Source organism: Orycteropus afer, unplaced genomic scaffold (assembly GCF_000298275.1).
Source record: "Orycteropus afer afer isolate SDZICR_OR568_19922 unplaced genomic scaffold, OryAfe1.0 scaffold00010, whole genome shotgun sequence".
In the NCBI taxonomy this organism is placed as follows: Eukaryota; Metazoa; Chordata; class Mammalia; order Tubulidentata; family Orycteropodidae; genus Orycteropus; species Orycteropus afer.
Window position 1 is genome coordinate 14,922,871 of NW_006921597.1, and position 19,468 is coordinate 14,942,338.

Consider the following 19,468-nt stretch of genomic DNA (forward strand, 5'->3'; position numbering starts at 1 on the left):
CCATCTTGGGCTGCTCTGGCCCAGCCCGGCAGAAGCGCAAAGCAGGCCGGGAAGGAAGCTGAGTGATGGCATCACTGCGGGGGCGGTCAGCACCAGCTACCCGGAAACGCCGATGGAGAGGGCAGCATGTCATTTACAGACAAGAGTAATGGCTGTGAGCCCCAGAATCTCGGGAAGTCCGCTTTGCTTTACATGTTTTTAAGTTTAACAGAGTTCTCATCTAGTTGTTAGTTTCCTCATTAATTTACTGGACTCTGGAGGAGTATTTCGACTGTTCTTTGGGGCATGAGCTCTAAGTTTTACTCGACCAAATAGTTGCTGCTATTGGGTTTCTCCAATACCAGTGATCTTCCATGGCAGCCAAAGCCAAAGCGCTAACTGCTGCTTGTCCTTTGGAATGAGCAGTGGCTTTTCCAACTCCAGGAGTGGGGTGAAAGGTGACCCCCCCACACACCTTGCATTGACGCAAAAACCCTTCACTTGGAGTCACATCACAATCCAAGTCTTCCAGAATAGGCGCCGTTATCCACCCCTCCCTGCTCCCACAAAGGAGATGTAGCCTCAGTCTTGGGACGTTTCTCCACCTTCCAAAACGCGGACCCAGTTCCCTAGGGTTCTCTTCACATACGCCAACTTCAGGTCCGCCACTATCCCAGGATTCCCGACTCCTGGTTTCCTGCCTTTCTCCCCTCCCAGCACCCGGCGCCTGCGGAAACAGCAAGATGGCGGATGGTGACGGCTTGCGTGAAGCAGGGACTGCTGCGGCTTCTCCTCCTGCACCCGCTTCGGGCCTGAGCCCGCCGCTAGGCTGGAGGGAGCGGCTGCGGGCCGGGCTAGCGGGGACTGGGACCTCGCTGTGGTTCGTGGCGGGGCTGGGTCTGCTTTACGCTCTGAGGGTCCCGCTGAGGCTGTGTGAGAACTTGGCAGCGGGTGAGAGGCCCCGACCTCCCTGGGGACGGGCTTTAGCTATGAGAGGCGCCGGAGGCAAGGACCAAAGGGCAGAAGTCCTTGTTGGTTCCTGAAGGGCTTCAGAGAATGTGTGGGTTACATACAGCCAAGTGATGCTTTTTCTCTTGGCCCTCATCCTTGCAGCTGATTGTCAACCCTGAGCTGCAGTTACCGGCTCCTCCCTAGAGCTGTTAGGATCCGCCCTGTTCTGTTTTCGGTTACCCAAGGAAAAGCCACCTGACAAGCTGTGAACTTTAGGTGGTAGGAAAGAAGAGTACTTTCAGACTTGGATACAGAATTTATATGCACCTCCACCATTGGTAGGATCTCTCGAAAATCATTCCTTTGAGTCTCCTTACGCCCAGTTAAAAAAAAAAAAAAAAAAATCCACACTCCGACCAAAAATAAAAAAAGAACGTTTAAGTATTCAGAGTTCTCGGAGAAAACATTCCATGATCTTGGTCGACCATTCTCTTGGATTAAAATAGGTCTGCCAAAAAATAGGTTTCATGGTATTTTTGTTTATTCTTTGTTGGGCTTTATCTTGGTTAATAAAATAAAACAGTACAGGAAGTGGAGCTACAAACATCAGTTCATTCTTTCAACATCTGTTGAGCACTTGCTAGCTAGTATGGGCTGAAGATACAAAGACATGTAAAAGAAAGTATAATTTCCTTGGATTTTGCAAATACTGTTCTTTAGCTGTAGCTAGTCAAAGTCGATAGGGATCAGGGCCTCTTAACATTTAATACAATATTTCACTCAAGCTCTGATCAGTAACCTCAGAACAAGATGGAAATGCTTCTGTTATATGATGACTTTGCCTAGTAGTGCTGTGGTTTTATTTTTCGGTAGCAAGAAGAGACAAATATCCCCTTTTCTGTTCATGGGGTAACATGAAAGACTGATGCAGTTTGAAAGATACTGTGTAAATTCAGACATAATTAACTCAGAAACAGGCTAAATAAATTGGCCTTCCTAGATTGTTTGAAAGAACTAATTTGGCATTCTTTCTAACAAGTGAAGGAGGTGTTCAGTGATGCTTTGTAAACTCAGTAGAATGTTATTGAGTTTTTTTTCAAAATACTCACTATACCTTATAGATGGAAATATTTAACTATTACACACTTCTATTTTCAAAGCTAAAATATTTATGAGATATTATTTGAAATTAAAAATCTGGTCCAGGATTTCACAATGAGTCAGGGACAGGTTTTAGTTGTTTTTCTGTTTGAACTATTTTGCCTCTCTGGGTGACATACCAAATTCATATCATGTTTCTTTCCCACATTATCTCAGGATTCTATAATTATAAACTGAGGCACTGGTTTGTATTTCACCAAAATAACTAGGGAGTAAAAGAGTGTTTAAAAGCTTCTTATCCTTACAGATTTCCAAAAGTTATTTTGCAAAATCAGACCAGTAAATTCTTAGTTTTATTCTCAAAAGCAAGCTAAATTAATCTCATTTTGATTTGCTGTTTATTTAAAGGATCAATAATATAAAATACTACTTTTCCATATGTGAATTCATTTTTAAGATATGATGGGAATTTAAAGTATCTTTTTTTTAAATTACAACTTTCTCAAATGAATCTCATGTTAGCTATTAATACCCTTAATGTTCTTCCACTAATAAACATACCTGCATATTTCTAACATACTTTGAAATTGCATTAAAAAAATATTTTTTTCTTTTGACAGTGACAGTATTTTTAAATTCCTTGACACCCAAATTCTATGTGGCACTTACAGGGACATCATCTTTGATATCAGGACTAATATTTGTAAGTAGTTTCCATTTCCTTCATTCACATTTTGGTGTTTATCTAAATATCAGTCCCTTTATATGGTTACAATAGGTGCTTATAGATCAGCATTTTCAAAATTCAAAGTTTCAAAAAGGAATTATCGATTAAAGAAGTTTGGGTAACACTGCATCTCCCTTGGGAGCTCTGGTGACATAGTGCCTAAGGCATTTGACTACTAACCAGAAGGCTGGCAGTTCAAATTCACTACCCACTTCTCGGAAGGAAGGTTGGGCAATCTGCTTCCATAGTGATTTGTTGTTGCTGTAGTGATACCACCACAGAAACCCAAGGAGGGGTTGCTGTAAGTCAGATCCTACTCCATGGCAGTGAGAGTGAGCATCTCCCTTGTCACTCTTAGGTACTGGTCGTATTCATTTGCATATAAAAGGCTTTATTGTATACAATAATGTAAAAGTTTCAAACTAAATGCCCACAGGGCCCTAAAAAACAAACTCACTGCAATCAAGTTAGAACTCATCGCAACCTTATAGCAACAACCCCTTTGGGTTTCTGAGGAGGTAAATCTTCACAGAAGTAGATTGCCCATTGTTTCTTCCTTGGAGTGGCTGGTGGGTTTGAACCACCAACCTTCTGGTTAAGGGTGAAATGCCTTAGGCACTATACCACCAGAGCTCCTTTATAGGGCTTACCAAATAATAACACCCTATTGTTGTTGTTGTTGTTGTGCCATCGAGTCGGACCCGACTCATAGTGACCCCTCCTTGGGTTTCCAAGGCAGTATCACTACGGAAGTAGATTGCCCAACCTTTCTTCCGAGGAGTGGCTGGTGGGTTTTGTAAGAAACATCAGTAAAATGGGCAGAGTGTAAGAAATTCTTTGTTTGAGGACTGGGTAATCTGGAAAGTGCATCCCTCAGAAGGGCTAAGGTTAATTGTTGTCATGTAGGTCTGATTACCAGGTCTTCCAGTTTTTCAGATGATTTCAAGAGAACTTGGATAAACAAATATTTATATAAAATCTCCCAATATTTTAAAGTTGGCAGTGCTGGGCATACTGACATTTTATCTGCATCTTGAATTCAGCCTCCTATAGAGTGTTACAGGAGCTCTGGTAGCATAGTGCTTAAGGCACTTGACTGCTAACCAGAAGGCTGGCGGTTCAAACCCACCAGCCACTCCTCGGAAGAAAGGTTGGGCAATCTACTTCTGTAGTGATACTGCCTTGGAAACCCAAGGAGGGGTCACTATGAGTCGGGTCCGACTCGATGGCACAATAACAACAACAACAATAGGGTGTTATTATTGTCTCTGGAGTATTTAAGAGCAGGGTTGTGGAGCCAGGCTGACCATCGCTTACTAGCTGTGTTACATTGAACAGGTTACTTAGCATTTTAAAATCTCAGTTTCCTCATCTGTAAACTGGGAATAATAATAGTATCCACTTAATTGGTTCAGTGGGAGACCTGTTTAATTCCCAGTCAAAGCACCTCAAGTATAGCCACCTGTCACTGGAGACATGCATGTGACTGTGATGCTGAACAAGTTTCAGGAGAGCTTCCAAACAAGGACAGGCTAGGAGGAAAGGCCTGGTGGTTTACTTTCAGAAATCAGCAATGAAAACTCTATGGATCACAGAGACCCCCACCTGTTGTGCATGTGGTCACCATAACTCAAGGTTGACTCGGGGGCAATTAACAACAACAGCAATTAGAATTATGAGGACTGCATGAGCTAATGTATGTAAAAGCTTATAACATGGCTGGCTCAGTGTGAACACTTAATTTCATCCATTGTTGTTCAGCCAAACCAAACCAAACTGACTGCCATTGAGTCATTTTCTGACTGTTAGTGACCCCTCCTTGGGTTTCCGAGGCAGTATCTCTATGGAAGTAGATTGCCCAACCTTCCTTCTGAGGAGTGCCTGGGGGGTTTGAACCGCCAGCCTTCTGGTTAGCAAACAGATGCCTTAGGCACTATGCTACCAGAGCGCCCATTATTGTTCAGAGAAGTTCCATAAGAAAGAAATTGTTTAATTTTAATTCAACTTATTCTTGTCTTATATGACTAAGGTATATTTTTTTTTAATTAAACACACTTTTTTTTCTTTCCCCTCCTCTTCTTAAAATGCCTTTTAACATCCTTGGGAACTAGTGTTTTCTGTGGTAAACCTTGGGAAAATACGCTACAAATAAAAATGTTAAGGAGCAGTACTATGGCAGGCATTTTTCCATTCCTTTTTGTCATCTCTAGGTGGTGCTCTCCAGCTATATACAGAAATAGCAGTATTGGAACTTTTTTCAATCGGGACAGATTATGGTTGAAGAGATATGCTGGACAAGAAAGGGGTTCTTCTCTTGACTCAAAAAAAGGACATTGAGGAATTTAGGATAAAAACTTTTAGTTATCTAGTGCTGCAGTAAGGAACTTTGGTGTTGTAGTGGTTAAGGCATTTAGCTGCTAACCAGAAGGTTAGTGTTTACCCACCAGCTGCGCCACAGGAGTAAGATGAGGCAATCTGCTTCGTAAAGATTTATAGCCTTGGAAACCAATGAGGATCACTATCAGTCAGTATCGACTGTATGGCAGTGAGTTTGAGTTTTGTGTGCTGCTGTGACAAATGCTACAAGTGGGTGACTTTAAAACAGAAATACATTTTCTCACAGTTTACAAGGATAGAAGTCCAAATTCAGGGTGCTGGCTCTAGGGGAAGGCTCTTTTTGTTCACTCTGGGAGAGGGTCCTTACTCTCTTTTAGCTTCTGTTCCAAGGTTCCTTGGTGATATTGTGGCATGTAACTTCTCCTCAGTTTGTACTTAATTGCTTGCTTTGCTTAATCTTCTCTTTTACATCTCAAAAGATATTGACTTAAAACACACTCTATGCTAATCATGCCTGATTAACATAACAACAAAAACCCATTTCCAAATGAGGTCATAACCATAGTTACAGTGGTTAGGATTCACAACAGGTATTTTTGGGGATTGCAGTTTAATCCATAACAAAAGCTATGTGTAAATATCTCACTCATAATTAAACATATTTTAGCATAGTTAGGCAGAACTGAATAAGAATCCCTCTTCTGCTTACCAGTGGTTTGAACCAGAGCAGTTATTTAAACTCAGTATATAAAAGTCTGGGAGCTCTGGTGGCATAGTGTCTAAGGCATTTGACTGCTAACCAGAAGATTGGTGGTTCAAACCCACAAGCCACTCCTCGGAAAGAAGGTTGGGCAATCTGCTTCCGTAGAGATAATGCCTCAGAAACCTGAGGAGGACTCGCTATGAGTTGGAGATGACTCGATGGCACATAACAACAACACAACAACATATAAAAGTCTAAATAAACTATATGTAAATGGCTGATGAAGTAGAAAAAAACATTGGTCTTGAAACCAAAAGATGTGGTTTTGAGCCTGAGTCTGCCACTTAATAGCTGATAACTTTGGGTAAGTCACTAACACTCTGAGCCTTAATTTCCTCATTTATGAGAGTAGGATGACATACATACATCATATATGCGTGTATTAGATGTCTAAAACTATTTTTAAAATTTGTTTTTAGTATTTCTAAAACACGGTTTTAAATACATCAATATTATAAAAGCCAAGTAACATTTTAAAGGCTGAACTGTGTCAATACCTTTGCAATATTGATGAGTTTTTATTAACGAAGGTTATTGGGCTTATAATTTCTGTTATTGCCTGGATTTACTGAATTTCTCCACATACACATATGTACTTAAATATACATACACACTAACATACATTTGGGAGGCAGACTGAAGTAGTGTTTAGAAACTCTGAAGTCAGGCAGAACTGAAAAAGAATCTCTCTTCTGGTGCTTACCAGTGATTTGAACCAGAGCAGTTATTTAAACTCGTTATTTGTAAAATGAGTTGTTGTCAGGATTAAATGATGCATGCATGTAAGGGACACAATAAATGGCTAATAGAAAACTTTAATAAGTATTAGCAATTAGTATTATTATGACACTTTTGTGTTTAAAGTTGAGAGTTCACTGGTTCCTGGTATCACATTCATTCATATATACCCACCTGTACTTCATATAGTGAAGGGCAATTTGTTATTGTTACCCTTATGATTACTCTCTCTGTCTTTGATTCAATGTCTTATCTTTCCTATCGCTTGAATACTTTTTACTTGTGTCATTTTATCTGGTTACTTTAAAGATATTTTTACCCCACTTCTTAGTAAAACGTGGTAGAAGTCAAACCAGAGCTTCATTTGGTGGTGACTATCATTGTGCTTAATTAATTTGCTGAAAATAATTAAAAAAAAAAAAAACAGTTGCAGCAGTACATAGGGAACTGCCAGAAATTGAAACTGGATTCAGAAGAGGGTGTGGAATGAAGGATATCTTTACTGATGTCAGATGGATCATACCTGAAAACAGAGATTACCAGAAAGATGTTTATCTGTGTTTCATTAACAAAGCAGTCATTCAGCTGTGGTTCACAACAAATTATGGATAACATTGTGAAGAATGGCAATTCCAGAACACTCATGAGAAAGATCCTGTACATAGATAAAGAGGTAGTCCTTCAAACAGAACAAGGGGACAATGCATGGGTTAAAATCATGAAAGGTGTGTGTCAGGGTTGTATCCTTTCACCATACATATCAATCTGCGTGTTGAGCAAGTAATCCGATAAACTGGATTGTCTGAAGAAAAATGTGGCGTGAGGATTGGAGGGAGACTCATTAGCAACATGCAATATGCAGATGGTACAACCTTGCTTGCTGAAAGATGAAGATGAAAGACTACAGCCTTCAGTATGGATTGCACCTCAGCATAAAGAAAGCAAAAATCCTTACATCTGTACCAATAAGCATCATCATGATAAAAAGGGAAAAAGATAGAAGTTGTCAAGGATTTCATTTTACTTGTATCCACAATGAATACCCATGAAAGCAGCAGTCAAGAAATCAAATGATGTATTACACTGTATCACACTGGGCAAATCTGCTGCAAAATACCTCTTGAAAGTGTTTTTTTTTTTTAAAAAAAAAAAAAACCTCTTTAAAGTATTGAAGAACAATGATGTCCCTTTAAAGTGTAAGGTGTGCCTGACCCGAGCCATGGTATTTTCATTTGCATCATATGCATACAAAAGCTGAATAGTGAATAAAGAAAGCTGAAAAGAAAGCTGAAGAAGAATTAATGCGTTTGAATTATGGTATTGGCAAAGAATATTGAATATACATACCACAGAAAAATGAACAAATCTGTCTTGGAAGACGTACAGCCAGAATGCTCCTTAAAAGTGAGAATGGCAACACTTCACCTCTTGTACTTTGGTTGCATTATCAAGAGGGACCAGTCCCTGGAGAAGGATGTCATGCTTGGTAAAGTAGAGGGCCAGCGAAAAAGAGGAAGGCCTTCAACAAGATGGATTGACACCGTGCCTGTAACAGTGGGTTCAAGTATTATGTTTTTTTAAGAACTAGCTACATGGGATCAAATTGACAAAAGCAGCTTGAAAGAAGAGATAGGAATCTTACAAGGCAGTGAGTTTATGTTAATGAGGGAGGAACAACCCAGAAATGAAGAGTGAGAATGGTTACACAACTTGAAGAATATAATCAGTGTCAGTAAATTGTACATGTAGGAAGTGTTGAATTGATATGTCTTGCTGTGTGTATTCTCAACAACAACAAAATAAATTATAAAAAAAATAAGTAAAATAGGTAGTATACTCTTAGTATTAAGTGTTAAGGGGGGCAAAGTGAAACAGGTGAGAGAATATGAAGTATGAGAGAAATGTTGAAATTTTAGAGAGGAGCAAGGGATTGCCTCATTAAAATGGTTTTTTATTTATTTTGTAACTACTTAAGAAAATGAGGGAGCTAATTGTGCTGCATGTGATATCTTTGTCTGAAGGGAAAGCTTTTTGGGATGCTTGAGGAAAAACCAGTTGTTAAATTAATTATTCCAAGTGAAAAGATTACACAGAAAGGAAAAAACAAGATCCAGTGGAAATGCATAACACAGCTTAACTCTTCTGTTCTGTGGGTTCAAGAAACTGTCTCTGAGGAAGTGTCTAAGCTAAGACCTGAAGGAGTTAGCCAGGCAAAGGGAACTGGGAAGGTTGGGGATGTCTAAATATGAAACATTCTCTTAATTCAGCACAGAGAACTGCTTTTGGATCCTTTTTTTTTAAAAAAAAAAAAAAAAAAATGATAAACAGAAAGATGTAACAGAAAGAGGTGAATATCCTGATTTTTAAATGTGTTAATGTGGGAATCAACCCGATTCTCAACCTGTAATAATAATACCACCAAACACTGAGGTAGTGGTTTATTGCTCAAAAGGCATTTTCTAAAAATTCTTGTTGACCACATTGAGCTATACATTGAACTATAAATGGAGAAAAATGAGGACATACGAGGTTGAGTGACTTGCTCACTGAACTGGGAGTCAAATACAGGCATTCTGAACCCAGGCTAATGTCTGATCTACTAAGCCAGTTATTTCAAAATTACTTTTCTGTTCATTTGCTACAGATAGAATAAAGTGACAGTGCATTACAGCAGAGTTAAATTATTTTTAGGTTAAATACTTAACTGTTTTTTGTTTTTGTTTTTGAACATTTTGTTGTGGTTTGGGTGAAAGTTTACAGAGCAAATTACTTTCCCACTCAAAATTTATACACCTTTTGTTTCATGACATTAGTTTTAATCGCCTCAATGTAACAGCACTCTCCCCACTCCCTCCCTGGTTTCCCCATTTCTGTTGTCCATCTTTCCTGCCTCTTCCTGCCTTCTAAACTTTGTGTTTGGGCAAACATTGCCCTTTTGGTCTCATATAGCTGATTGTTCAGAGGAGCACCTTCCTCAAAGGTGTTGCTGTTTACATTTTAGGCCTGTCTGGCTGAAAGATAATCTCTTAGAGTGGGTTCAGTTCCAGGTTTGAAAGGTATTTAAGGGCCATAGTTTTGGGGGTTCCATCAGTCTCTATAAGATCAGTAAGTCTGGGATCATTTATGATGTTTGAATTTTGTTGTACATTTTTTCTCCACTTTGTCCAGGACCTTCTATAGTGATCCCTGTCAGAACAGTTGGTAGTTACAGCTTGGTACCATCTAGTTCTTTTGGCCTCAGGCTAGTGGAGGCTGTGGTTCCTATAGTCATTTAGACCTTTGGATTAATTGTTTTCTTGAGTCTTTGATTTTCTTCACTCTTCTTTGCTCTGGATGGTAAGAGACCAATAGTTGTATCTTAAATAGCCACTTAACAATCTTTTAAGTAGAGGCTACTATTCATTGTAGTAGGATATAGAACATTGTCTTTATGGGCTATGTTTTGCCAGTTAACCTAGATGTCCCCTGAGAGTATGGTCCTAAGTCCTCAAGCCTATTGACTCAGTCCCTCAGAGTATTTTGTTATGGCTAAGAAGTTTGCATATCTTTGACCCCTATATGCTCTGCTGTATACCTGGATCTATTTGCAGCACATACAAATAAATACATAATTAGAAATATTCTCTGCTAAACCTATATAAGCTTGTGGGTATATTCCTATACATCATCCCATACTTGTTCAGCTTGCCTATCTATCTATATATCCACTTGTAAATTACTGCTTGTTATTACTGCTGTTGCTGGGTTGTTATTACCTTAGTCATGTTGTGGTAACTTTCCCCCTTACTGTGTATTGCCTTTCCCTTCACTCACGTTAATACATGCCTATTATTTGGTTAGTGATTTTCACTCCCTCCTCCTCTCATCTCTGATAATAATCAAAAAATGTTTCTTTCTATGTGTAAACCTTTTCTTGAAATTTTATAATAGTTGTCTCATATAGTATTTGCCCTTTTGTGAATAACATTTCACTCCACACATTCATCCATGTTGCAAGATGTTTCACAGATTCATTGTTATTCTTTAATGTTGTGTAGTATTCCTTTGTGTGTGTGTGTGTACCACAGTTTTTGCATTCATTAGTTGATGGATACTTAAGTTGTTTCCATCTTTTTTGTTATTGTGACGTATTTTTTTTTTAATGTTTTATTTGCAAATGCATTCCTTCTAGTTTTTCCTAACCTTGTCTAAATTTCATGACAAAACTATAAAAAAAACTTTTGCTTGGCATGTGTCATTGGAGAATTTTTTGTTTTAAAATGCTTATTTGAAGAGGAACATCTTGAGAGAATGTTTTAAACTGAGCTCATTTATCTACTCATCACATCTATTTTAACCAAAGAAATTTTCTGTTTGTCATAGATATTTGAATGGTGGTACTTCCATAAGTATGGCATATCTTTTATTGAGCAAATATCTATAAGCCATTTGCGACCGCTGATGGGAGGATCAGAGAGCAGCATGCCAGAGCCAGGTTCCCCTTCCAGCAACAGAGAAAGTGAAACCAGCAGACAGAATTTGTCAGGTAACTATTTATCTATTTTCAAAGCTGTATAATTAAGATTGAGTTTGATTGTAGGAGACAGAAAATTCAAAACAACAGAGAAGATTAGTCCTCTTTCATATAAATACACGTAATCTGTGGCTAGTATGGAGAGCTCAAGATCATTAGAGAACTAGACCTCTTTTGTTTTGTTAACCTGACATCTTCAAATGAAGTTTTCACCTTTTCAGACAAGATGGTTGCTCTGACTTCAGCCAGTCATATCCACATTCCAATTAGCAAGAAGGAGAAAAGACCAGGAGGAGGGCATTCCTTTTCCCTCCTCTACCCCCACAGTAGCTGAGGACACTTCCCAGAAGGTTTACGTGCTATTTCCACTTACTTCCTACTGGTTAGACCTTTGTTTAATGACTATACCTAGCCGTAAGGGAGCCGAGGAAATGTAATTATGTTCTCAGCGAATACATGCCTAGCTAAAAATCAGGCCAGCTATTACTGACAGAGGGTAGAAGAGAGCTAACTAGCCATCTCTGCCAAAAGAGCAAAGTAGGAAAAATATTTTTCATTCTCAGTATAATTACATAGGCATCAAAATCTCAAGTATTCATGTATATCCATTGTCTTACTTTAATTGTAGATTAGTTTTCTATATGTACCTAGTAATATAAAGTTAATATTATTTAAAATGATACACAATTAGGTAAATTTTCAAAGCCAAATAAAACAATAATTTTGAACTATTGTTTCTTTTATTTGGTATATGTAATGATCATCCACTGATAGTATAAATGTGTTAATTCCTTGAGATTGCCATAATGTCTCATTTATTCAGTAAACCAAACTACGAGGGTCATCTTAGATTGATAGAAAAATATTACCTGAATGCAATTGCTGACGTTTTTCAGATGTGGTCAGGGAAAGTCCGTGAGGAAGTACCATTTTAAACTAAGTCCTGAAGCATAAATGGGTATTGACCAGAAATATTGGGGATAAAGTTGGCAGCCATTCAAGAGTACAGGAAGGAATAATAGTAATTTTCTTTCCCATTTAAAATTTTCATAAAATAATTATAGATCTCCTAAAAACAAGATATATAAAAATGAATAGGACATAGATCTATCCTCAAGAAGCTTAGAGTTCGGTACTGTATGGAAGATGAATTTGCTCCATAAAGTTTCACCCAGATCACAATAAAATTTACAAAAACAAAAAGAAGCTTAGAGTTCAGTGTATAAATAATTATAATAACAATGTATTATAAAGCTATTCTTTATAGTAGACCATTGCATAATGAGAGAGTGAAAAAGTACCTTAAGGAACCTTAAGCAGTACCTTGGCCTAGGTTTCCATGAAAACAGAGCTTGAGGCTAGGGCTGGCATGCAGACACTTTAAGAAGTGATCTCAAAGACCATGAAAAGTTAAAATGGAAGGTAGGAAAATCAAGACAAGAGTACATTACTGAACAGCTGTGGACAACTAGGGCTTACTCTTATTGTGGACCCTTTGTGGCCTGTGTAGAATGTGTGATTGTCTGTCCTAGGGATATACCAAAACCAAACCCACTGCCATTGAGTAGATTTCGACTCATGGTGACATGAGTCCTTTAGGACAGATTAGAACTGGTCCATAGGATTTCCAAGGCTGTAAAACTTTATGGAAGCAGACTGCCTCATCTTTCTCCTGCACAGTAGCTAAATTGGAACCACCAGCCTTTTGGTTAGCAGCCAAATGCTTTAACCACTGCACCACCAGAGCTCTTTCCGTTACCCTTAGTCAATGCCCGTTTCCCATCATCATAGACAAAACTACTTCACAGTGAGTGATTTTCCCTTTTCCTTCCCTCCTCAACCCCTCACACCTGCCTCTGGTAACCACTAGATCCATTAAGGCTGGGGGAACCCCCAACTAATGCCCAGAAATAATCTCTAACCCTTGAACTGAAACTATCTCATGGATGCCTTGTTAAATTAAACAATGAGGGTCAATTATTTGGTGATCATTGGAATAAAGGATAAATATAAGTGAAATAATCTGAAACAACTCAAGCGTTTCTGATATGGGAATTAGGTACCATTAACAAAAGTTAGGATTGTGGGGAGAGGCCTATTAAATCTGCAAAGATTTACAGCCTTGGAAACCCTGCTCAATTAATAAAGAATATTTCTGGTAGCATAGTGCCTAAGGCATTTGACTGCTAACCAGAAGGCTGGTGGTTCATACCTACCAATCACACCTCGAAAGGAAGATTGGGCAATCTACTTCTTAGTAATACTGCCTCAAAAACCCAAGGAGGGGTCGCTATGAGTCAGATGCAACTCGACGGCAGTGAGTTTGGTTTGGTTTTTACAGTACTCTTACAAAAAATTATCTCTATAAGTTTAAATTGACAACAGTTAATCTAAAGCACAGATGAGAACTATAAGAGGCAGAGAGCCTAAATTGATGGTGATTGTGGGTAGAAATAGTAGTGAGAATGGTGACAAAATGTGAAAAGTAACCAGTATTACTGAACTGTTCATGTAGAGATTGTGAATGGATGTATATTTGGTTGTGTTTATTGCCACCAAAGAGAAATAATAATTTAAAAAATACTATAGTGACAGAAAAGAGGGAGTAAAAGGTCAATTATTCTTAGAAGGAGGATCACAAAATAATTCACAGAGGAGATGCTTGAATTGGTCCTCAAAAGTGAGTCAAAGTTCTATTCTTGTTCTACATTCTCTCCCTGGGTCTTATTCTGCTGTATCATCTACCATATACTGTATATGCTGAGAGAACCAATTTTAGATTCTTTTCAATACTAGACCCCAATTTCCTTTTCTAGAAATTTCTGCCTTTGATGGCCCTGAACCCTCTGAACTCATTCAGTTTACAATGGAACTAATTACCATCTTCTAATAGGCCTCTCTCGACAGTTCTACCTTTTGTTAATGGTACCCAATGCCCATACCAGAAACCTTTGAGTTGTTTCAGATTATTTCACTTATATTTATCCTTTATTTCCATGATCACCAAACAATTGACCCACAAATATTATTAATTCCCTCTCTGTTTTGGTTACCTCTGTGCCACTCTTAACAGAAAAATACCACAAATGGGATGGCTTGAACAAACAGGAATTTATTCTCTTACAGTTTTGGAGATTAGAAGTTCAAGTTCCCGGTGCCAGGCTGTACGGCCTGGGTGAAAGCCCCTCAGCCTTGGGCTTCACCTCTGTCTCCTGCTCCTGGCCCATTGAAGCTGGAAGATTTTCTTCACTCAGACAGCTGCTGGCTGCTGAGGCTAACAAGCCCAAGATTGGGTACAGTCCCAACATTACCAAACAACATGGCAGGCCACTAATTCAAGTACACTGAAGGTCCCATGATCAGCAGGGCATGGCAGGCTGTTGACCAATGATGTGGCTCCATGCAGGGTTCAAGCATGCCCAAAGGGTAGAGACCATTCCTAAAGCTGCTGCTTATATGTGGGAAGCAGACCACATGCCTAAAGCAGCTACTCAGCTGCTTGTGGCAGATTCCATCATGGAGGTGATTGCCAGTCTCATCATGGGGAATAACTACCTCCAGCTGCCCAGCCACTCAACCAGGACCAGCAAAGTTTATAACAACCTTGACTGCCATACTCTCAAAAATTATCTTGACACCATTCTTCTTTCTTGTAGTTTAACATACATTGCCTTTTTTTCTAGGTCTTCTGCATCTCTTTCCTAAACTATTGCTGTAGTATCTTAACTGATTTCCTTGCTTCTGATACCTGTTTCTAGTACATCTTCTCCCCTTACAATGCAAAAGAGTAATTCTCAAACTTTTTGAATTTAGGATTCCTTTACACACTTAAAAATTGTTGAGGGCCTCAAAGAGCTTTTGTTTATATGGATTATATCCATCAATAGTTACAGTGATAGAAAATAAAGTAGAAATTTTAAAAACATTTATTAGTTCTTTTATAAAGAACAATAAGTTCATTGCATGTTAATATGTAAATTATTATAGTTTCCAAAACAGAAAAGAGTTTAGTCAGAAGACTGGTATTGTTTCATATTTGTTTAAATCTCTGTAATAGAAGATATTTTATTCTTACTTTGCTTCCTGCATTCAGTCTGTTGTGATATGTTGTTTTGGTTAAAATATATGAAGAAAATCTTGTCTCACAAAGATAAGTATTTGGAAAAGGGAGCAGTATTTTAATAACCTTTTTAGAAATTGTGGATATTCTTTGTATACCGCCTTGGAAACCCAAGGAGGGGTCGCTATGAGTTGAAATCGACTCCACAGCAGTGAGTTTGGTTTTTTTGGTTTTATATCAAAACTTGGGGGAGCTCTGGTGGCATAGAGCCTAAGGCATTTGACTGCTAACCAGAAGTCTCATGGTTCAAACCCACGAGCCACTCCTCAGAAGGAAGGTTGGGCAAGCTACTTCCATAGGGATACTGCCTCGGAAACCCAAGGAGGGGTGGCTATGAGTCAAATCAAATTCGACAGCAGTGACTTTGGATTTTGGTATACCAACCAAACACACTGCCTTTGAGTCAAACCCGACTCATAGCAACCCCACCTTGGGTTTCTGAGACAGTATCACTATGGAAGTAGATTGCCCAACCTTACTTCTGAGGAGTGGCTGGTGGGTTTTTGGTATACCAAAACTTAATAAGAGGTTGTTTCTTAGAAGTTAATTGCAGTGTGAAATCTGAAGCCATATCAATTAAGTTTTCATTCTCTGCTACTTTAACATCTTTTGATGTAACTTACACTTTGCTTAAATCTTTTACTTATGCATAATTTCACCATAGTATATGTTAGTCAGAGGAGCACTAGTAGTGCAGTGGTTACAGTGTTTGACTGCTAACCGTAAGTTCAGAGGTTTGAACCCACCAGTTGCTCTATGGCAGAAAGATGTAGCAGTCTGCTTCCATGAAGATTTACAGCCTTGGAAACCCTATAGAACAATTCTACTCTGTCCTTTAGGGTCACTATGAGTCAGAATTGACTGAATGGCAGCGGATTTAATTTGTTTTTTAATGCATTAGTCATTTGGAAAATATTCATTTGCTATGTTATACAGATTTTCCAAATGTTGACTTGTTTTATTATATAATATTTAAAAAAATTCAGTGTCATTAATATTGCCACTATTCCCACAGAAAAGTCTTTATTTATTGGGAGTTGCCAGGCTCATGGTAGCAGATAGAGATTTTCTGAAATGCCAGTATTCACTTGAAAACTCACATTTTATTGCAGTAAATACTGTTGGTTGTTTTCCTCAATGTTAATTGACTTACTGTATTCATTTTTGAGAAAATATCTGCCAGTTACTTATCTGAGTAACCATAAGTTTGTCTCTCAGGCTCTTTGAAGTGAAAATGGTGTTCCATAAAGTGGTCAGTTCAGCTCACAAAACAATTGCTTTTACTAAAGACTACTATCATACTTAGGGGCCTTGGTAGTAAAATGGTTACGCATTTTGCCTGCTTACCAAAAGGTTGGTGGTTCAAACCCACCAGCCACTCTGTGGGAGAAAAATATATCAGACTGCTTCTCAAAGGATTGGAAACCCTATGGTGCAGTTCTACTCGATCCTATAGGGTTGCTATGAATCAGAATTGACTCGATGGCAATGAATTTGGTTTTAGGTACTTTCATACTTAGGAGTCCCTGGTGGGTACAATTAAGCACTTAGCTACTAACTGGTTTGATTCTGCCTAGAGGCATCTTACAAGGCAGGCCTGGAATTCTACTTCCAAAAGGTCATAGCCACTGAACACCCCATGGAGCACAGTTCTACATGGGGTTGCCGTCGAGTCAGAATTGACTCTATGGCAACTGGTTTGGTTTTTCAGTACCATCATACTTGGTATGATGTACCAAGTTTAAATGAAATTTGCTTTGGTTTACTGCAAAAACATGATGGTGAAGAATATAATGACTACTAGTACAATTTGGTCACTGGATTGACTCCTGTGGCATAGTGGCTAAGGCACTTGACTGCTAACCGGAAGACTGGTGGTTCAAATCCACCAGCCACTCCTCGGAAGGAAGATGGGGCAATTTACTTCCATAGTGATACTGCCTCGGAAACCCAAGGAGGGGTCGCTATGAGTTGGGTCCGACTTGATGGCACATGACAACAACAAAGTACTAGCAGGTTTACCCACCATTAATTTTGCTTCATCAGTTCAACTTTTCCTGGTGGTACTAGGGTGAGGCAGATAAGGTACCTAGTGCACAAAATTTGAGGAAGCACTTACTCTCAGGATCATACAACAGAATTCAAGTCAATACAGTTAGAAAGGCAAATACTGTCCTGGGATTTATTTTTAAAAGAGTTGTTACTTTGCAGTTCCATAAATTATACTTTGAGAAGTTCTGATATAAAGATTTGATATGTAACTTTTATATATACTTTTGATGACTTCTGATTTACTAGGATTAATATATAAATTTCTTAATATGGTTTATAAGTAGCTTCTTAAATCCTCCCTTGTCTTTTTTCTAGCCTCATTTATGGTTTTCTCTTCCTCCCCTATACTATATCTTAACCATGCTGTGCGGTTTTATGTTACTCTCTCTGCTTGGACTATTCTTAATCCCCAACCTTCTTATTAGCTTTACAGTGCAGTTCAAATGTCACCTCCTTTATAAAGCCTTCCCTGATTCGCCCAGAGTAAAATTAATCATTTCCTTTTATTCTCTTGGAACAAAACATATCTCCACTGTAGCACTTATCACACAGTTTAGGCTAGTTGTTTACATGACCAACTCCCTGCTACATTTAATTCAATTAGCATGTCAGTTCCAGATTCTGTGCTAGGCTCCAGGAATGAAAAAATGAACAAAGTTTCAAAAGATTATATCCTAAAGGAGGAAACTGAAATAACAAATGGATAATCACAATGTAATAGGGTAAATGGTATAATCAAATGTTATGGGGACAGAGATAAGGAAAAGTCTAGATTAAATTGTATGCTTTTAGAGAGTAGAAACTATCCATGGTTTGTTTGTCTTTGTACCATCTATGGCTAGTACTGTGCTTAGCATACAGTGGGTATACAATAATGTTGGTTAAATGAAGATATTACTGTATTTTATTAAACTGTCTCATCTTTCCTTTTGACTCTCTTATTTTTTAGAATGCAAGGTATGGAGAAACCCTTTAAACCTTTTTAGAGGAGCAGAATACAGGAGGTACTACATTTTCCTTTCAGTATGATCATGACCTTGGTCTTAGAGTAAAATATAACGTCAACATTTGTTTTTGAAATATATCTCAGCTCTTATGGTTAGAATACTGGAAAGTAATAGATAACATGATTGGCCCAAGGTTTAGTTGGCAGTATGTTAATTGTATTTCCTTTTATTATCATGAGAAGCATCACTTCAACCATTATGTATGTAATAAATAATAAGTATATATTTGATTTCTGATTTATGCAAAAAACCTTTTCAAAGAATTCAAAAGATTAAAAAAAATTATAGATGTAAGCATATTCCCATGCATGTGTACTCAGTTTCAGAATTAATTTGAGGATTCATTAGAAAATATCACTCTGAAAGCGAATATGAACTTTATTTATGCATCAATACAGGGTACAGTATTTTTATATTTCTTATTGCCATTTCCTATCTACACTATTCAGTCCATTTCTCTTCCAGTTTCTGCTCTAAATGAGAAAACATCTTTTGAAACTTGTGACCAAAGATACTTCACTTTATGTAGAGAAGGGCTGTGTTTATGTGGACAAGAGTGAGGTATGATATATTCACTGAAAAATCATCATGTGCCTACTCTGTCTGTATGGGCACTATGCAAATGATGGTGATAAAAGTAAAAAATAATACTCAATATTTAATCAGTATTCAATAAATGATCCCTGTGCTTAAAGACTTTATGTAGTGCAGTGGCATCCTGAGAGGTAAAAGCAAAGTTTTTTATAAGAGATGCTATTAGTTTGTGTTAAGGAATTCTTCATGAAACAGGTCCTTGAACCTCTCACTGTGTTCATTAAAAATTATTGAAGCTATTCATTTTTACATTATGTAGTGTCCAGTTTCTGAAAATCTTAAAGAGAAATTTCTTATCTTAGCATCAGGAATAGTTATGCTTCTTTTTTGAGCAATTGTTGTTGCTAGGTGCCGTCAAGTCATCTCTGACTCATAGCAACCCTAATTTTTTAAAATTATTATTATTATTATTTTTAATTATTAGTATTTTTTTAAGTTGTGATTTGGGTGAAGATTTACAAAGCAAATTCACTTTCCATACAGCAGTTTACACATACTTTGTCTCATGACATTGACCACAGTTTACCACAATGCAACAGGTCCCCTCCCACTTCCTCCCCATAGTTACCTCTTCCCAGTGTCCATC

General features: G+C 38.1%; 1 protein-coding gene across 1 annotated transcript in view; it reads left to right on the forward strand.

Moving 5' to 3' along the window:
* The first annotated feature begins 722 nt into the window (after nt 1-722).
* Nucleotides 723-19,468, forward strand: part of ST7L (suppression of tumorigenicity 7 like) — a 151,464-nt gene continuing 132,718 nt past the window's right edge. The window contains exons 1-4 of the mRNA XM_007949167.2: nt 723-930; nt 2,652-2,734; nt 10,959-11,121; nt 18,231-18,285. Coding sequence (XP_007947358.1) covers nt 723-930; nt 2,652-2,734; nt 10,959-11,121; nt 18,231-18,285 — 509 coding nt within the window. The remainder of the gene's footprint in view (nt 931-2,651; nt 2,735-10,958; nt 11,122-18,230; nt 18,286-19,468) is intronic.